Here is a 20465-nt window from a genome sequence, read left to right on the forward strand (position 1 = left end):
CAGCATTCACCACTTAATGACTAATGGTGTCTGAAAGAGTGAGGCTGTTCTTAGTGAAGTCTGGTAGGCGTGTGTTTCTTGCTTGGATCTGTCTAAACTCTAGAGGTGATCATTATCACCAATAATGCATGGAAAAATGCCGAGGTAAAACTATGTAGTTTTGAAAATCTCTATTAGCATCCAATTGATAGTTACTAAGTCCTTAGGTAAAGTTAATGGGTTGTAAACGAGTAACCTTTTCAGAGATACAGAAAGTTGCTAATACAAAAGCATTTTCTCCTAATGGAACATAAAAATTTATTGGCATCACGATCCACTACTCCCTACCCCTCTCCCCACATAAATAAGAGAAAGAACTGTCACAGACATTTTACAAATTGAATCAAGAACTCTGAAACTCCATTCCAGTTATAGGAAGTGACATTCTCTGTGGATATATTTAGCTGCAAAAACTAGGGAAAGGTTGGCACTAATAGGGGAGTGAACTCAGAGACCAAAGTACAAATGGTGGAATATTGGATTCTGTATTATCTCTCCTTCCAGTGAAAGGAAGAAGCCTTCCTAAATCTCCCCAGAGACCAGAGTCAAACATCTTACCATAAGCAGCTTGTGTTGGTCCTGAAGTATTTCTGAGTCAAGGTTTGGATTAATAGGAACAATTTCATTTTTTCTCCTATCAATGTTCTCCAACCACAGAAGCAATCCATGACTCATTTCATGGAAATCCTATAAAAAGAATGAGAGAATCTATAATGACCTCAATGAGCAATAGTACTATGATTCCTTTAGGTCTACCTGCTCATGTACCCACATCTACACAGGGATTTGGGGCACATTTCTCTTCTATAATTGATGCACCTGGTACTTAAAGGGCTACCTTCTCTTAGCATCTTCATTTTAATGGGGAGCATACCATTCTTTCTGGACACAAGGCTATAATTGTTGTTCTAATGCATGAACTGATTTGAAAGGGTTCCTATGTCTTCTCATGTATCCAACTTATTTTGTCCAATCATTCAGTCATGTCTAACTCTTTGTGATGCTATTTGGGGTTTTCTTCTCAATAAATATTGGAGTAGTTTGCCATTTTCTTCTTTAGCTCATTTTACAGATGAGGAAAGTAAGGAAAACAGGGTTAAATTAATTGACCAGGGTCACAGAGCTAGTGTCTGATGCCAAATTTGAGCTCAGGCAGATGCATTTTCATGACTCCAGACTACCATTCTATACAATGGGCCATCTAGGTGCTCTCTAATCAGGCATCAGGTTCTTTTAATTCTAGTCCACAATTTCTCTTGCACCCACACCCACACCCACCCACCCACACACCCACACAAATACACACACACACACACACACACACACACACACACACACATATATATGCACATAAACTTGTACACACAAACACACATACACAAAAATCCCATTGCCCTTGCTGAGCTAAATTACTTATCCCAAGAAGCAGCTTGGCTTATTTGCAAGTGTTGAACTTGGAGTCAGGAAGACCAGGCTAAAAATACTTCTTTCTAACTCCATCTGGTTGTGTAATATATACAAGGTGATGATAATTCTTATTAGAGCTACCTTAAAGGATTATTGTGAACCTTACAGAGAATCCCAACAAAAACAAATAAAAAAACAAATGACAGCACAGAGATACAAAGCAATCTCTCATCAAAATAATTTGAAGGCACTTTGTAAATATTAAAGTACTCAATACATTTCTTTAATTGTTGTCATCTTTTAATAGTACCATTCTATTAAGGCAATTTTATAAACTATCATGCTTCAGGTAAGTCATTTAACCCCCATTGCATAGCCCTTGCTGCTCCTTTGCCTTAGAAATGATGCTAAGTCAGAAAGCAAGTATTTTAAAAATTGTATTGACATGCAATCTGGAAAAAAACCATATCATTAAAATTTTAAAAATTGACACTAAGAAAAAAGGTAAGACTTAAAAAAACCCTATTTTTGTTTCCATGCATTTATTTGTTTTAAAAAACACTTTCATTCTGTCTAAGAATTGATATTAAATATTGATTCCAAAGCGAAAGAATTAGGAGATAGACTTGCCAAATATCTGAGAACAAATTTGAACACAGAACCTCCCACCTCTAGGCCAGGTATTCTATCCACTCAGCCACCTATTTGAGAGTTCTTTGATCCTTCCCTTAACCCCAACATGCCTTGTTTAACTTTCTCCTTTCTCCCCTTAAAATTCTACCCTCTATTAGACTTATTTGGGGATATATAGAAATTTGAGTAATAGGGACTATATTCTTTTTCATTTTTTGTTATCCTCAGAGTCTAGCTCAGTGCTTTGTATATATAGTATTATTTAATAACATCTAACTAAACTGAAATGTCATTCCACATGCTTCTAAGTAAAATAGTGGGCAGAGAATGCCAGGCCTGGAAATAGAAGGTCCTAGTTTTATATCTGGCCGCAGATACTTCCTAGCTCTGTGACCCTGGGCAAGTTACTTAACCTGTTTGCCTTAGTTTCCTCATCTGTAAAATGAGAATAAAAATAACAGCTAACTCCCAAGGTTGTTATGAGGATCAAATGAGAAAAATATTGGTAAAGAGCTTAGCAAAGTGTCTGGCAAATTGTAGGGACTATATAAGTATTAGCTATTGTTTTTGCTATTATTATTCAGACTTAATAATTGCAACACTTATTTATTCATGTGCAATATTACTTTATTATTTAAATAATATATCTATATAAAGTTAGCACATAAACTAAACCAAGTTTAGGGGATAGGGACATAGCTTTGACTTTCCTTGAGTCCCTCATAGCATTTAGCACACTGCCATGCATTTAAAGAGTGTTCTACTAGTATTTGTTGAATGAAAGAGGAAATTTATTTCTTTAGAATATTTAAAACTCTGAAATTGGCCTTTCAACATCCCATAGAAACACTGGCAGTTCTTCAGCCATATTAGAAACAAAGGGCTAGAAATATACTAAGTCATGTCAAAGAGGTGATTGTGCTTTCTGGAAGGCTTTACTGATTGGAGCTAATACTTCTGTACTTGAAGTTGGGAAGAGCTCAGTTCAAATTCTGCCTCAGATACTTAGCTATATCCATCTCTTACTGCCCCAGTTTCCTCATCTATAAAATAAGGGATTAAAAAAGTATCTACTTCACAGGCATGTAAGTATCAAATGAGATTGTAATCTTAAAGCGCCATGTAAACGTTGGATACTATTGATATAGTTAATAATTACAAGCCAAAACAAGTTTTACTAAGCAAGTCTGATTTAACAATACAGACCCATCCACAGTTTTCATTTAAGGAGTGGCTTAGCTAATGTGGAAAGATCCATCATGCAAAATTTGGCCATCTGATGATGAATCTTGAGGCTAAAATATCTCATTAAAGCATCTATTAAAGGTATGCAGAGACTGTGAAATAGAACATGGAAGGAGGATCCACAGTGATGAGCCCACAAATATTTCTAAGCATTGAAATATGTAAGTGTTGCATCTGTGCATTCATTTGTGCCCTCAAATCATATGGGATTTCACAAGTTTTAAGACATGATACTTTTATGTGAATATAAAAGAAAAATGGACCTTTGAATAATAGAACAAAAACAGGATAAGGTCTGGACATCTGCAATCTCTGATTAGGCTTATACCTTAAAAATATTCTATTCAGGGGAAGGATTATGCCACAAAAGTAATAATATCTATCCTGGTTTTTAGAGATAAGTTGCAATCTTAAAAACTTAAAAAACCTGACACGTACATTTAATTTAGGGACTATTTTCTTAAGCAACATTTTGTAAGTATTTTGTACTGGTGGAACACAGAAAGTTAGGAAGCTCATGAAAATACTCAGCTTTTAAAGCAATTGGTGAAGAGAGAAGAACTTTTTTGCTAAATGTCCCCCACTCAAAAGCCCTGCTAACTTCAGAGACTAGAAAGAAGCCTGATACAAACCTGACATTGCATTAAGGCATCCTGTAATAAGCTACGCCAGTCTTCTAGTAAAGTACAAACTCGGTCCCAGCGCATATTCATTTGGGCCAGCCGGTCTTGTAGTTCCTTGCTCTCCTCACTATCAGATTGTGTGAATTCGGAGCTACACAAATTTATGGAAAGGATAATAGCTTTGCGATGATCAACTGCTTTCTGAAGCTCCTATAAAAATGAACCAAGACAAAATTAAAAATGAATACTTGAATAATGAAATGCACAAGGCCAAGGTTACTGGAACCTCTTCTCAGTTTTCTTTTTTTTTTATCCTTACCTTCCATCTTAGAATAAATACTCTGTATTGGTTCCAAGGTAGAAGAGTGGTAAGGGCTAGGGAATGGGGGTTAAGTGACTTGCCCAGGGTCACAGAGATAGGAAGTATCTGAATTCAGATTTGAACCCAGGACCTTCCATCTCTGGGCCTGACTCTCAATCCACTGAGCCACCTAGCTTCCCCCAATTAAGTGGTTTTTTTTTTTCCCCCCAGCTGCTACAGGTTCAACTCTCAAGTGTAAAGAGATGATTTCTAAGTCTATTTCTTTCTCAAGTCCCACATAAGCCCACAGGTATCTCAAATTCAATGTGTCCAAATATAAAATTCATTATCTTTCTCCCTAAAGCTATACATACTCTACTACCTTTTGTGAAGATTGGATTTGGCTGCCTCCTGATTGTAACAATGAAGATACTTAGCTCTTCCTTTATTGTGAAGATTAAATGGTGATCCCCAGTCTATTTTTAGATTTTAATCCCCAAAAGTGTTAACTAAGTATTTGAAGTAGATTTTCACCTTTTTTATCTACAAAAAAGTGACTAACTACTAAAGATGTGAACTAACTACTAAAGGTGCAAACTAACTACAACACGTGTGATATAACCAAAAAAGGTATAATATAACCAAAAAAGATGTGAACTAAAGAGTGGGAAGTCCTGGAGAGGGCTTCTGCTGTGATTGGTAGATTTACAATTTAGGGAAGATGACACAAGAGAAAAAGATCCTTAAATAGAGGAAACAGAGGCACACAAGAGCTTGATCGAAGATCCTCTGACTCTGAGTTGGACTGGAAGATCAGTCTCTCAAGCTTGGAGTGAAGAAGAGTCACTCAGAGAAGAGAATAGAAGACAGACACACAGACTTGGAGTGAAGACACTTGGCTGTGGAACTGGACCCCTGGAGGAACTCATGCATGAGACGCAGACTGTTTTTTCTATTTAGATGGTCACTGTGGTGAATATAAAGACTGACTTAGTTTCCTTGTCCTTTTTGGAGGTGTGACCCTCTGAGAAAGGCCCATCATCTTGCGACTCCTTTCCCTGATTAGGGTCTTAGAATTTCTACCTGGCTCAGAGGAAGCTGGAGTTTTCTCTCTCTTTTTCATTCCTAGTATCTTCCCCCTATTGTAAATAAACTACCAGTAATTCCATTTACTTGAGTAATTCATTTTGGGATTTAGAAATTAAATCTCTGGCAACAACCAAATTAAAAATATTCAGTCCAACCACAAATAAATTTAACACTTTCCTATTTTCCTTGAGACCATCACCATTCTTCCAGTTCTCCAGTTTTGCAATCTAGAAATAATCCTGGACTCTTTACTCTCTTTCATTGCCCATATCAGTTGCTAAGTTTCATCATTTCTAACTCCACACCATCTCTCACACCCTTCTCTTTCGTATACCCCAGTGATACTTGTTTAGGCCTTAACCACCTCTTGCCTGAATTATTGAAATACTCAACTAAGTGGCCATACTTCAGTCAGCCTCTCCCTTTTCCAAACCATGCTTCACAAAGGTGCCAAATTCACACATATAAAGTATTGGTCTAATCAGATCACTCTTATGTTCAAAAGCATTCTGTTGCTACTTGCTGCCCCTATGATGAAACATAAACTTTTTTTAAACCTTTAGAGCCATTTACAACCTCACACCAATTAATGCTCCAGGTGACTCTCTAAGACTGTAAATTGCAGAAAAGTTGCCAGTTTGTATTGAGAGGTAGAAAAGGGCAAGAGAAGGAGGAGAAAGGAAAAGAAAAGAAAAATAGAAGACAGAGAAGAGATGGAAGGGAAAAGGAATATAAGGAGAGGGAAAGATGGAGAAGAGTAAGAGTGAGAAATGGTGTAATGGACAAAATCTACCTTTGTCAGTAATAAATACGTACTTTTCATCTCTGGTTTCTCATATCAATAGTTTAATTATTATGTCTATATAACAACACAAGAGGTTAGCCAAATTAATTATTTTATCTTTTAATCATTTCAGTGTGTTGGAAAACAAATAACAATGTAACCCTGGAACAAAACTTTTTCTGGCTATTTGAAGATTTAAAAAATGTGGCATTTGCATTTTTCAATATTCTATTATTTTAAGAATTGTGTAAGGAGAAGCCAAAGGGATCATGCATCAAACTCACTAAGTGATACTCATTAGTTCTGGCCTGATTTCTTTGAGGTCTGAAGCATCATACTAATTTTTGTGTAATTTCTAAAGGATCTGTTATATAGATAGCAACACTGTCTTCTTTTTTCCAGATATTAGCTGAAATAATTTACTTAGAAAAAAATAAGGCATTAGATAATTCAGATTCTTAAGAATTCATGTTGAAGAGATCAACAGGAGGTACTAGATTATACTACTTCAATCCCTATTGGAAACACTCTTAGTTTTGAAATTTTGGTGGGTTAAGAAGAATCATGTAGCCAAAAGAATACTTCCATCTACACTAACTCTCTATAAAACTCTTACAACAATTATTTCAAACACATTCTCTCTTTAAGTCACCCACACCAGAGGTTGTCAAACTCAGCTGCCACATGCAGCTCAGTCTGACTGACTAAATGTAATTGGGAAATATTTAACAAAAGAAATAAAAATACAATAGGACACAGATAATTTTAAATGCAGTTTTCTATTTTTGTAGTGACCCTTAAGTGTGATTTAGAGGCTCCTGCTCTATATGAGTTTGACAGTACTGACTTTAACCATCTTTTTCTTTCCTTAGCTCCAGCTTTTGAAGATGAGTTGACCCATCTCCTAGGCAAGGATAGCCCTTCTTCTTATGTCCCTGGGACTCTCCAGTCTCCTTTGGCAATTTAGCCCATATATTTGTCCCCTTTCTCAATCTAATTTTCAATTTTTCCTCAGCCAGTGGATCCTTCTCTGCTGTCAACAAACATGACACTTTCTTCATTTAAAAAAACAAAACAAAACCCTTTACTTGTCTCTACCATTTCTTCAAGCTATTTTATTTATTTTTTTGTGTGTGTAGAGATATTTTATTAATTACATGTAATGAGAATTTTCCATGTGAGTTTTCTGAAGTTGCATGATCCACATTGTCTCCTTTCCTACATTCCACCCACTTCCCAGAGCTGGTAAGTAATTTAATCTGGGTTATACCTGTATTGTCATACAAAACATTTCTATATTGTACATTTGTTAAGAGGATACTCACTTAAGACCAAAACCCCCAAATTAAAAACACAAATAAAGTAAAGGGAAAAATCATGGACTTTGATCTGCATTCCAACTCAAATAGTTCTTCCTCCGGAGGTAGATGCTACTCTTTATCATGAGTCCCTTGTGAAATAGTGATGTAGACTTTTTTCTAATATTTTATTTAAGATTTTTCCATGGATATTCATTAAGGAAATGGGTCTGTAATTTTATTTCTTTTTTTTTTTTGCTCTTCCTGACTTAAGTATCAGTACCTTATCAAGCTATTATCATACATCTGTTTTCAATATCTCAGTAAAACTCCTACTAAAAACTACCTATACTCATTTTTTTCTAAATTCTTCCCTTGTAGTCCTACTTTAATTCTTTTTAATTTAGCTTCCAATACCATTAAAAGGTTACTTACTATTTCTTAATTCCTAATTTTTTCTCAGTTTTTTTCCTTTTTTTTTTGACTTCTCTGCAGTTTATGACATATCAATCATTCCTTCTACATATTCTTTCCTCCATTGCTTCTCTTGGTATTTTGTCTCCTGGTTCTATTTCATCCTGTCTGTTCCTTCTCAGTCATATTTGCAGGATCATTATTCAATTTCTATCTACTCAATGTAGATGTACCCCAAGAATCCTCATCTCATCTCTCTGTCTCTCTGTCTCGCTCTCTGATCTTTTAATGTTCTGAACAGAAAAGGGTTACTGTTATTTTATTGTGTCTGACTACATGATCCTTTTTATGGAATTTTCTTGACAGAGATACAAGAGTAGTTTGCCATTTCTTTCTCCAGCTCATTTTACAGATGAAGAAAATGAAGCCAATGAGTTTAAAGTGACTTGCCCAGGGTCACATAGCTGGTGTTTGAGGATAGATCTAAATTCAAATCTTCCTGTCTCTAGGCCCAGTATTATCCACTGTGCCACCTAGCTCTTCAATGGGTTTAACTATGATCACCACAGTAGATGAATTCCAAATTTATATATATATATATATATATATATATCCTTCATTTCTCTCCTGAACCCCAATGTCACAGCACCAACTACCGGGTGGATATCTCCACTAGATATCCCAGAGTTCTTTTGAACCCAACTTGTCTAAAGTGGCAGTTAGCATTTTCTCTTCCTCCCAATGTCCTTTTTTTCTGTGCGGGGTACTCTCAATTTTTTACTTTCACAAGTTTGTAAGCTAAGAGTTATCCTTAATACTTCTCCTTTGTTTACTGTCACTCCTCTCCCAACCCACAGGGTCTTCCACCTCTGCATCTCTGTCATTCCCATGGCCACTACTGGCATAGTTGAAAGATAATAGAATTTGGAGTCAGGACTCCTTGGTTTTGGTCTTTTCTTCACCATTTATGACAATTGTGGTTTTACACAGAACATTTAACTTTTCTTGGCTTCTGTTTCCTCTATAAAATTAGGCACTCATTACCTCTCACTTAGGCAATTATAAAAGTTCCCTAATTGGTGTCTCTGCCTCTTGTGTTTTCCTCTCCCCAGTCTAGTATCCACACATGTATTTCTGAATTGCAAGAGTTAGTGTGCCACTCCCTTACTCCATAAAATTCAGTGGTTCCTTACTGCCTCTAGGATAAGACACAAACTCAGCTATTTGGCATTTAAAACCCTTCCAGGACTAGCTCCTGCCTGTTTTGACAGACTGTTTTCACATCCATCTTCACATTACTGCTTCTGATCACTGCAATTTTTTTACCCAGTCTTAAAAAAAAGCTATTATCAAGACATTTGCTATTATATGACTAGGACGAAGTCACCAAACCAATCACTAAGTCCCAGTTTCTTTATTTGATTCACAGTTTTACCTCTTTATCATTAATCAGTAATTATCATCATTAATCTTCAAAAATCATTAAGTAAAAAGTCTATTTTGGGGAAGTAATAATCACAAGACACTGATCACAGATTTAAAGTGGAAACCATCCTTTGAAATTACTATATGTAATTTCCTCATTGTGTACATGAGAAAGTTGAGGCCAATGATTTACCTAAGATCACAGAGTAATAATAATGACATATAATAATCTATAATAAATAGTGATGATAATAATAATTGGCCAAGGTCACAAATTATTATCATTATTAAAAAAATTTATATATTACTTACTATTTGTCAGGCATTTAGCCCAGAGCTTTATAATTATTATCTCACTTGATCCTCCTGATGACTCTGACAGATAGGTGCTATCATTATCCCTATTTTACAGATCAGAAAACTGAAGCAAACAGAGGTTGTGATTTGCCTAGGCTCACATAGTTAATGTGTCTAAAGTGAAATTTGAACTTGGATCTACTTAACTCTAGGCTTGGCACTCTATCCATTGCAGCACCTAGCTGCTAAGGTAGTAAATATATTCACAAGGGAGAGTTTTGAGGCCCAAACCTGCATTCTTTCTACTATGGTAGAGCAGGAAGAACAATGGACTTCAGAGGTAGAAATCCTCAGCTAGAGTCACTGATAATTCATTTATTCTATGACCTGGGTTTGAGTTCAATCACTTCTACTTGGTAGCTATGTGAAGTCACTTTTTTATGCCTAAGCATTCTCATCTGTAAAATGATGCAGTTGGACAACATGTTCTCAAAGTTTATTTCTGGCTTTAATAGACTTTTTTTTGAACCTACAAAACTATATTAGCAGTTCCTTCTGAATGTGAATTTCACGTTTCATGGATGTCTAGTTGGCTGACTGCCACTTTGAAAGAGAGCTACCTTTAAACTTGTATGAAATGATTCTAAATGAGCAAAACCTGGCTGGGTAAATCATCATCACAATGCCTATGATAATCTAAAGGATAATGGTGCTAAGAGCAATTGTACTATGATGAATGATAATGAATATTCTCAGTTTTGAAGAACTGATGAGGGAATATTCTTTCTTCCTCTCAGTAGGAGAGCAGAGTGAGAACCTTGGATATGGAGCCTATATGAAATATACTGGGTAGACTTTAGCTTGTTCTGATAAATATCATTGTTATAAGTAGGTTTGGGGTACTAGTGAATCTTTTTTTTTAAATTACAATGTAATGTGTATTGGGGAGCCCCTAAAACGCCTCGGGGAAGTGAATTTTTGTTTAAAAATATATTGCTTCTGTTGGAGTAAAAAGAATCCATGTTAGCTGGAAGTTAAGATAAAAACATTCAAGAAGACAAAATACTATAATATGTGTCAATAGGGGGGAAAACATGGTCAAGAAAGGTCATGCTATATATCTGTTGCCTTGGCTGCAATACTTTTTGGAGGTATAGTTATAAGGTAGTGTCCAGTGATGTAATGGATGAAGGGAAAAGTGATGAATATGAACAGAAATGGCAATCAAGTGGGGCCTGGAGACCAGAGATCCTGGATTCAAATTTGACCTCAGACACTTCCCAGCGGTGTGAGCCTGGGCAAGTCAGTTAACCCTACTTGCCTAACCCTTACAGCTTTTCTGCTGTTAGAATATTGGAACCAATATTCAGTATCGATTCCAAGACAGAAGGCAAAGGCTTAAGGGAAAAAAAATGCAGTGACAAAGTTTGGGCATTTTTTCAAAGCTACCTTTAGCTTTTTGATCCGGAGCTCAATGGTTTGAATGTCAGTGCTGAGATCCAGACGCTGCAGCTGTTCCAGTTCCTCTTCAGTCTCCCCCAGCCAAGCCCAAATGCTGTTTAGGTCCGAGTTGAACTGCTGCCATTGCTGGAGGTGTTGCTTCATTCGAAGCTCTTTGCTCAGAGCCTGAGCCTGGATTAGCTCCCAGCGATCAATCACCCCTAGAGCAAAGCAGTTTGGGAGCATGTGAGCTTTCTTAGCACGTAAGCATTTTGGTCAAACACGTTAAGACCTGCTAATTGCTCTACTTGAACCTAAAAGAATAGCAAAACCAATTAGAAACTGGGACGTACAGGCAGCAGGGCAACATGCTAGATAAGGCTTTGGAATTGCAGTCAGGAAAGCTTGGATTTGAATTCCTCTTCTGATACTCATTAATTGTACTGCTCAGAGCAATTCATTTCAGCTTTGTACTTCAGTTTCCTCATCGATGAAACAAGAGGTCATTGGACTCTGAGACTTCTAATCATGTAGCTGGTGGAGTAAAGTATTGGGCTCAGGCCCTGGTCAAATCACTTAAACTCTACTTGCTTCAGTTTTCTCAACTATAAAATGGGAATAATAATAATAACATCTACCTTTTTGGGTTGTTGTGGGGAGCAACTGAAATAACATTTATAAAGCATCTGCCACAGTGTCTAGTATATAATAGGTGCTTAATAAATGCTTATTTAATTAATACATTTATTAATTGTGAATTGACTATAAATTAAATTAAAATTTAATTAATTAAAGTAAATTTGATAAATGCTTATTTCCCTCCATTTCTTCTTTTGTGCCTTAGTTTCCTCATCAATAAAATGAGGTGGTGAGAGTCAATGATCTCTGATGTCCTTTCCAAATTTAAATGCATGCTCCTAGGATTCTTTGCGCATCTAAGTGACATAGTGGATAGAACAGTAGGCCTGAAGTTAGGAAGACCTATTCAAATCTTGACTCAGAAGCTTATGAACTGTGTGACCCTGGGCAAGTCATATAACCCTGTTTGCCTCAGTTTTCTCATTTGTCAAATGAGCTAGAGAGGGAAATGAAAACTATTCTAGCGCCTTTGCAAAGAAAATCCCAAATGTGGTCATTGAGGGTTAGACATGACTGAAAGACAACAAAAGGCTTCTTTACCAGTCATTCTGTTGAATACTTATTCTACATATCACCACTAAATATGTCTGTCTGTCTGTCTCCCTCTCTGCCCCCCCACTTTCCATTTTAGAATTAATACTAAATATTGGTTCCAAGGCAGAAACATGGTAAGGACTAGGTAAAGGAGGTTAAGTAGATTTCCCAGAGTTACACAAACAGGAAGGATCTGATGCCAGATTTGAACCCAGGATCTCCTGTCTGTAGGCCTGACTCTCAATTCCCAGAGCTACTTAGCTGCCCTTTATAGTTCAGTTTCATTGGTAAGAATGAATTCTTCTTTATGAAACTTTTCACTCAAATGAATTTATGTTTAGTTTTTTTATACTGAATTTTTACTAATTACAGAAACAAAGAATCTATGATTTCACCAGTGTGTGGAACTCTGTATGGAAACCCCTTCCTCTAGCAAATCACAAGCATGAGTGATTAAATAGAGTCATCTTGGTAATGTATTGATTTAGAATCTTGAACCCTAGAGACTACATTTCCCACAATCCCCTTTGCCCTTTCCTGTTTGTGCATCTCCTGTCGGGGGAGTTTTGAGTTTCTGTTTTCTGCCCATGTGGGCTCTCTGGTTCCATGGTGGAGGAGGGAGGAGTGACTCTTGGTTTTTGCTAGTGCCTTACTTCCTTATACTTCAAGATAGATATTTAATAAATATTATTAAATATAATACTTGGAGTACTGGATATTAATTTTAATCTTTATAGTGGACAAACCGTGACTCTCTTTTAGAACAGGGATTGATTTCTAATTTTTTTTAATCTTTCTTTGTATCTACAGTGCACAGTAGGCACTTGGCACACAGTAGGAATTTAATCAATAGTTATAGACTGAGACCCAAGAGGTGTCACAATCTGCCAAAAGATCATAGCGCTTTTATCAGAATAAGATTTCAATGTAGTTCTCATCTGTTTAGGTTAGATGGTTTCTGAGGCCCCTTGTAGATCTATGGCTATGATCCTATGATTCTAAGCCCAGCACTCTACACACTATGTCCATCAATCTCTATGGAGATGCTAAAAATAATTTAACAGCATGGTAATCAAGAAGTTCTACTATGAAGTGTAAATAGGGTTCTCCATGATGAAAACAGAATTCCTGGACTATATATTCAGTAAATCTTTCGGAGTAGGGAATTGGGTAGGGAAGTAGAGGGGGGCAGTTTGATCTAAACTGGTCTTGATTGGTACATCCTGAGCTTTCTCTCCTTTCTGTATGGAGGACTGGAGGATAGAGTTCTAAACTCTTCCCAATACCTTCCTTTATTGAGGGCAGAAACTAGACTCTCAACAAATAAAAAAAACACAAATAATACTGCATTTTAAAACTAAATCAATAGGCAGCCCTTAGGGATGTATGTATGGATCAGTGACCCCCATTTCTATTTGAATTTGAAACCACTCCATTTTGCACCTGCTCCTCTGCCTGGTTCCAATTACCTAGAACAAGATGCCCCCACCCAGGATAGCCTTTAGTGTCCCTATCCCACTTCTTTCTTGCCTCCTTTTGGGTATTGGCTTCTCCACTGGATTGGCTTCTCCACTGGATAGGGACTTAAAAAAATAATTGTACCTCCAAGCTCAGCACAGTATCTAGTACACAGTAAGCATTTTTTGGGTCAGATTCGGTGAAATATGGACAATGTAGGTAAGCGTAAGGATGGAGATAACATATTTGAATGACTGGAACACGGGATAGAATGACACACTGCTTTTATCCTCTCCTGGGAAGTTATCAAAGTGAGGACAGAAGCTCATAGCCTTGCCTTGTGCAAAGTGAGGGCAAGGAACATATTGGAACCTGTACTTGGAAGAGATTTGTCCTCTAAGGATCTGAAGGGCTTCCTGGTGTCCCATTTCAACCTCACTTGTCAGAGCAGTGTTACATACCGGATGTTTGTGTTTCTGTGCTATTCAGGTTAATGAACCCAGATAATTTCTCCTCTTCTTCCTTCAGTTTGTGCCCCAGTCTCCTCACTGAATCAATACTGCCGCTGCATTCACCCAGCAATTTCATCTGTTTAAAGAAACACAGTCTCAAAACATGGAAAACCTCACAGGTCTTATTCACAAAGAGTATTCTGGAAATAAGAATAGAAGAAAGGACTGATATAAAATAGACACTGAAGCAGCATGGTTATCAAGATCTGTACCTTCTTCTTGTACCTTCTTGGATTCCAGGTACCTAGTAGGTGTTCAGTAAATAGCTGCTGAATAAAGATAAATAGAGATAGAAGAAGGTGGCTGGGACCTGTGATTGCATTGGTTATAGGGAACTCCCTGGTGGTGAAACTCCCTCCCCTTTACTGAGAGATATAGGAATCTTCTCTTCAATTTAAAGTTTTGGAAAGTTGCCTAGGCAACAGAGAGGTCAGATTCAATTGGAATTGGGAAGCATTGAACAAAATAAATAAAATACAATAAAACACTGCTATTTAAACGTAACATTTGTGATATAACAATGATAAATGTGATATTAGGATAATAATAGATCTTTAAACTAAGTCAATAGGCAGCCTGCAGATATCCTTGTACACCTCACTGGTCCCTGTTTTTGTTTGGGTTTGAAACCACTTGCCTAGACACTTGGAGGTTAAGCAACTTGCCCAAAGGCATAATCAATAGTGTCATAGTATCATAGTGTCAGAGGCAGGTCCCTCTGGCTTCAAGACTGGCTCTCTGTTGTCTATGCCAGGCAGCTGAATAAATACTTTCAGAAACAAATTTTGGCATTTTTAGTCTATTATTTGAATGATATACTGGTAGCAAAACATGTATGAATGCTTGTATATTTCCAAAGGCAAATAATGTTCTTTTAAGCATATTTCAATCATATTATGTTGCAATGATATGTACTCAAAATTCCCTTTAAAATTAGGGACTTGAGGGCAAGCTAGATAGAGTGCCACGCTTGGAAACTGGAGTTCTTGGGTTCAAATGTGAACTCTGACAATCTTTGGCTGTGTGACCTTGGGCAAGTCACATAATTCTGTTTGCCTAGCCATGCCTTTCTGTTTTAGATTTGTTGTTAAGAGAGAAATTAAGGGTTAAAAAAAAAGAAACATGAACTGCACTACATACTATCTAGACTGTATGTTACCCTTTACTTACACCAATCAGTCAAAAAACATGTGTTAAGCATTGATAATGTGCCAAGCTTAAGAAGGACAACCAATGTACATTGGAATATCTACTGTGAACTTAGAGTCTATTTCCCAATGTATTTTTCTGAGGGGTCTTTTAGAGGAAGCAAGAGTTCAAAGGCAGAGAAAACAAAGGTTCTTTTGTTCCCTAGTTGGTGACTTACAAGGAAAAATTCCCTGAAAAAAAAAAAATGGTCTTGATTATAACCTGGGCACAGGGCTACTAAGTGATGATACTATACAATTAGCCAAAATAACATTAAAAAGAACTAATAGCAGAAATAGCAGTGCATTGTACTGCTTTTTACCAACTCTCAAGGGCCATATGTTGCAAATGTCAGAATTATTTTCTTTGATACATGGAAGATATTGACACATTTGGTATAAACATTTTTTCAGGGTCATTAAGTGAATTATTATAGTAAGAAGAGAAAGCTGAAATTTCATGCCTCATTCTTGCCTTTAAAACTTGTGAAACTACATTGAATCTCTGAGGATAACCTTGGTTTAGTAAATTATCATTTGAGCAGGGAAATGAACCAAATAACAACTTTGTCCTGAAGCATCCTGTAGCCTTCATTAAAATAAATCTCAAGAGATGTTGAACAAGTAGGTATAGGAAAATGATGACAATATATTTAATAAGATTAAAAGAAAAGTTAAGGCATACAAAAAGGGGATCACATAAGGTTTTTTGGTTGACACTTTATGCTTGGGTGACCAAGGGACTCATGGTATTCAGAGAATTGACCAAGTCCTTGGACTTCAAGCAAGCTGTACTTTGTCACAGAGCTTTAGTCTTCAAGGAAGTAGGAGTGGTGATAGTCACAATACTTACATATCCTTTATAAGTAGCATCCAATTCAGGTCCTGTTGGTGTTTTGCTGCGGATAATATTTTCTGTTTGCTGCATCTGAAAACGACTGGCATCTAGAGCTTTATCCAGTTGCCGGATATGTGATTCTAAGGTTCCTGGCTCACCTAAGTGGAGTGTGACCACAAAAAAAGTGATCTTTAACATTATTTTTATATTCATAGAAAACTATAAGGGTTTATTCTCAGATAAGGAAGCGTGGAAATGGCATGTAAGGGAATTATAAAGCGAATTTAGTAGTGACATGCTTCTGTTAGAATTTTTATTTTTTAAAAGAAATGGTTAAGCTAGTGAATTATTATTATTTTTTTTATCTAACAGCATTGGTGAAGTCCTTGATATATGCAGATAGTTTTGAAATCTGTTCTGAAAACACTTGTGACTCTTCACCTTTTCTGATCTGATCCTTAAAGAAGCTAGATTCCCAATGCCTTTGGTAGGAGGCCTTATTAAATACTTCAAGGGAGTCCACATATCCCCCCTCCAACCAAGGGAAAATTGCCTTCCACCGATTCTTTTAGAGAAGTGAGGGAGTTCACATCTTGCATTGTTTTGTCCTTACATATCAGTCTGAAGAAAGTGCAACTGAATCATTTCTTTGAGGAGAAAAACAAAAGTGGCTGGTATTCAAAATCTAAAAGAAGGCCAGGAGGAAGCAATGCTTTTACCAAGCATATCAGCATGCTTTCCACATGCTTTTGGTAACTGGCTTATTTGCCTCTTCTATTTGAGTTGCAACACATTTTGCAAAGAAAAAAAAATGAAGTAGCTCTTTGCTATTGCCAGTGATCTAAACAGTAGCACTTTTCATCAATATAACTGGAATTTTTAACTGAAAAATGTATTTTTAAATGTAGGGGGAAAAGGATCTAACATGGAATCAGTTATATGAGACTTAAGATTTATATCTATAAGGAACTTTTGAGATCATCCAAATCCCTTCATTTTGCAGATGAGAAAAATGAAGTCCAAATGGCAGGTATAATAACTTGTTCAAAGTCACACCAATATTAAGGGTAAGAGCTGGCATCTACTATCCTCTGATCCCAAAGTTAGCACTATAACCACTAAACCATACTCTTTCTCCAAACTCAAGCTGTCTTTTTTTTAAAATCAATTATATTATGTGATTTGTGGTGTATTGTCTCCTGTCACTGTAATTCAAACCAAATTTTACACCCTGCTGAAAGTTACTCAATATGAGTCAGTGCTTAGTAGACTGTTAAGAAATTTTTGTCTCTGTATTCTCTCTCCTTTTTCTCTTCCCTCACCATAAGAATTACTTTAAGAAATATGCTTCTCCTTAAAAGAAACCCCAAGGCTCCAGATGTTGCCAAATGGATCACTGAATTTGAATTCTTTTACTTAACAGAATTATTGAATTAAATTTTTAAAGCACTAATGGGACCTTAGGGATCCAAAGTTAGCCCCTCTGATTTTGCAGATGAGAAAACTGCAATTTTGAGAGGCTGATTTTCCCAAACTTCTATCAGTAGTTAGTGCCATCTCTAGGAGAACTCACCCCTTAGTCCATTACTCATCCCATTACACTCTGGAGCCTGCTGTAAATTATAGCTGAACAGGGCTAAAGACCATTTTTGTTTGTTCTTAATAATAGTCAATAGAATCTAATAGCTAGATGGTTCAGTTGATGGAGTTCTGGAACTGGAGTCTAGAAGACATTCTCCTGAATTCAAATCTGGTCTCAGACAATAGCTGTGTGACCTTGGGCAAATCACTTAACCCTGTTTGCCTCAGTTTCCTCATCTGAAAAATGAGAGCTAGAGAAGTAATGGCAAACCATTCTAGTATTTTTGCCAAGAAAATATCAATTGTGATCAAGAAGAATCAGACATGACTGAACAACAACAAAGATTTTAACCTGTTGAGAAGGTGCCATGTTTTATCTGATTATTGAAAATCTATTCATTTGATAATGAGTAACTCAACTAGTATCTTTTAGCAGAGCAATAAGAGTAAAGTTCTGCATTAACATGCTTGTGCCATAAGCTGAGCAAGGTTTGGCAGATGTGCTAAGAGAAGGAGATGGTTACAGGTTTGGGTGAAGGACTTGGTTCTCAGTATGCTTCAGCTGTTTTCATGCCTACCAGAGGTATTTCTGATTGCATTTTCTGTGAGTTTTACATAGGCCTCAGGGCTTTCAGGTATCACTACATCTGCAAAAAGAGCACAGTTGATTTCTAAGCACTGGAAAGGTCATTATCCATAGAGAAAGAAATACTTTTCCTGGGGGGAGGGAAAAAGCATGTTATCAGTTCTAGATTATGGCAAGTGTCATTTGGATTATAAAGAAAGAAATATAATTCCAGAATCCCTACTAAAAGGAAAAATTGTAAATCAGAGAAACTATTTCTTTTAAAAGCAGTCAGACATCTGAGATACCAAATATTAGCCATCAAAGAAAATGAAGAGAGTCATGGGAATCTCCCCTGAGAATATATATGTATATCACATTTAAAGAGGTTAACATATGATCATTCTCCTTCAGTAACTGCTAATTGAATACAGGATTAATTTTGTTTTCATGTACAAATCCAGGTGATTTTAGAGGAAAGAAAATGGTGCTAGACCTCTAAATCCAGGATCATTTATACACCTCTGCTAGGATTTGGATTTCTTTCCACTTTCTTTAAAGTTGTCTAAAATAAGTTCTCTCACCTCCTAAACCAATAGCTCCCTGGAGATAGAAATCTTTGTCTTCTTGACCCTCTTCATCCTCAGAAGTCAGAGTTCTTGAAACTGCTGATTCTAGGTCACGACTGAGGTCATAGTCATGATCCCATTCGAGAGGGATGGAGTCCACACTGGCTGGAGTATCCCGCCCTGACCTCTCACTTCGTAGAGGCTGGGCAAGTGAAAGGGAGAGGTTGGAGAACGGATGTGGGGAGAGCACACTATCTGCAGACTTGTCATGCCAATGGATATCAGAGAGATCTGCAGATTCATCCAGGTCCAGCTCTCTGTCAGATAAGTCATGCTCATCATCTGTCAGCTAGAAATAAAAGTGACACCAGTTATGTTCATTTTGTTTTCAAACCATTCCCTTTCTTATTTCTCTTTTTTCTTAGCTCCAGTCTTTACCTCCCTGGCCCCAAATGTTCCTAGCTTAATCTGGAAATTATAAACTTAATACAATGAAAATGAACAATGGCAATCTTCATATTAATACTTGAATTCATGTAGAACATAGAGATATAACAGATAGATATGCTGGCATAATCCATGCCTATTGTCTTAACACTTAATAGATGACCACTACCTCCCTTGACCCCTACATATATCCAACTTCAACAGACTTTCAGCAGTAAGATTTCAGTTCCAAACAGGGAAAAAGAGTCAACTAAATTTAATTTTAAAAAGATTCTTCCACTGGGTTACTTTTTTTTCTAGCCACTTATCACTATATTTTGATTCCCTAGCAGATTTCCCTATCTTTCTCTGACCAGATTTAAATCTGCTTCACAAAATGCACAGAGGCATTAATAAGAATTCTGAGTGCTACATACAGGAAGGCGAATCAGTTTCTTATGGTATCGTTCCACACGACCAAAGACCTCCTGACAGTAACGGCGGAGTTCATCCAGTTCTTCTTCAATGACCGCTGCATCCAGTGGTTCGCTCTTTTCAATCAATTGTTCTCCTTGGACAATTATCTGGTCAATTTTATGGTGGTTCAGTGAAATCTCCTGCTGGAATGCCTAAATAGCACAAAAATTATATGTAAATGTCATTGTTCAATTTCATATGAAATCATTATCAACTGTTTACATATTTCAGTTCATTGCACAGGATTTAGCCCTCGTTCTATATTTACTTTGCACAGACATAATTGGAGACTGTCATCAACTTCCTAGAATAGACAATTCAAACATAAACTCAGATTCAGTTGTCAGGAATTGAAACCACCAGCTTTCATTAATTAGAATTGGATTAAATAAAGGGCAGCTTTGGGAACCTGAACACCCAAGTGGGCTATACATACAGGACCATCTATGTTTCTCCCTCCAATCTTAAATTTGACAATATCCCAATCTAGGGTCCAGACCTTTCTGGAGATTTTTTCCCCCTTCAATTCTTTTTGGTTAAGAAATAATAATTATAATTGAGAGGGGAAAACAAAACAAACAAAAAAAGTGAAACAAAACAAAGTAACCATAGCTACCAAATATACTTTTTGATAATAGGAGCATAGATTCAGAGATAGAAGGGAGCTAATTAGTTATCTATATC

General features: G+C 36.7%; 1 protein-coding gene across 19 annotated transcripts in view; it reads right to left on the reverse strand.

Annotated features, from left to right (window-relative positions):
• SYNE1 (spectrin repeat containing nuclear envelope protein 1) overlaps positions 1-20465 on the reverse strand; it is a 569990-nt gene that overhangs the window by 13152 nt on the left and 536373 nt on the right. For 12 of the 19 annotated variants that reach the window (XM_056818948.1, XM_056818954.1, XM_056818953.1 and 9 more), the window contains 8 exons: positions 19742-19933; positions 18894-19227; positions 18323-18391; positions 16179-16321; positions 14088-14214; positions 11005-11216; positions 3957-4157; positions 598-726 (listed from right to left, as the gene is read on the reverse strand). In XM_056818948.1, coding sequence (XP_056674926.1) covers positions 598-726; positions 3957-4157; positions 11005-11216; positions 14088-14214; positions 16179-16321; positions 18323-18391; positions 18894-19227; positions 19742-19933 — 1407 coding nt within the window. The remainder of the gene's footprint in view (positions 1-597; positions 727-3956; positions 4158-11004; positions 11217-14087; positions 14215-16178; positions 16322-18322; positions 18392-18893; positions 19228-19741; positions 19934-20465) is intronic. The other 7 variants (XM_016428964.2, XM_056818959.1, XM_056818957.1 and 4 more) reach the window with 1 other exon arrangement.

The sequence above is a fragment of the Monodelphis domestica genome, chromosome 2 (genome assembly GCF_027887165.1).
Source record: "Monodelphis domestica isolate mMonDom1 chromosome 2, mMonDom1.pri, whole genome shotgun sequence".
In the NCBI taxonomy this organism is placed as follows: Eukaryota; Metazoa; Chordata; class Mammalia; order Didelphimorphia; family Didelphidae; genus Monodelphis; species Monodelphis domestica.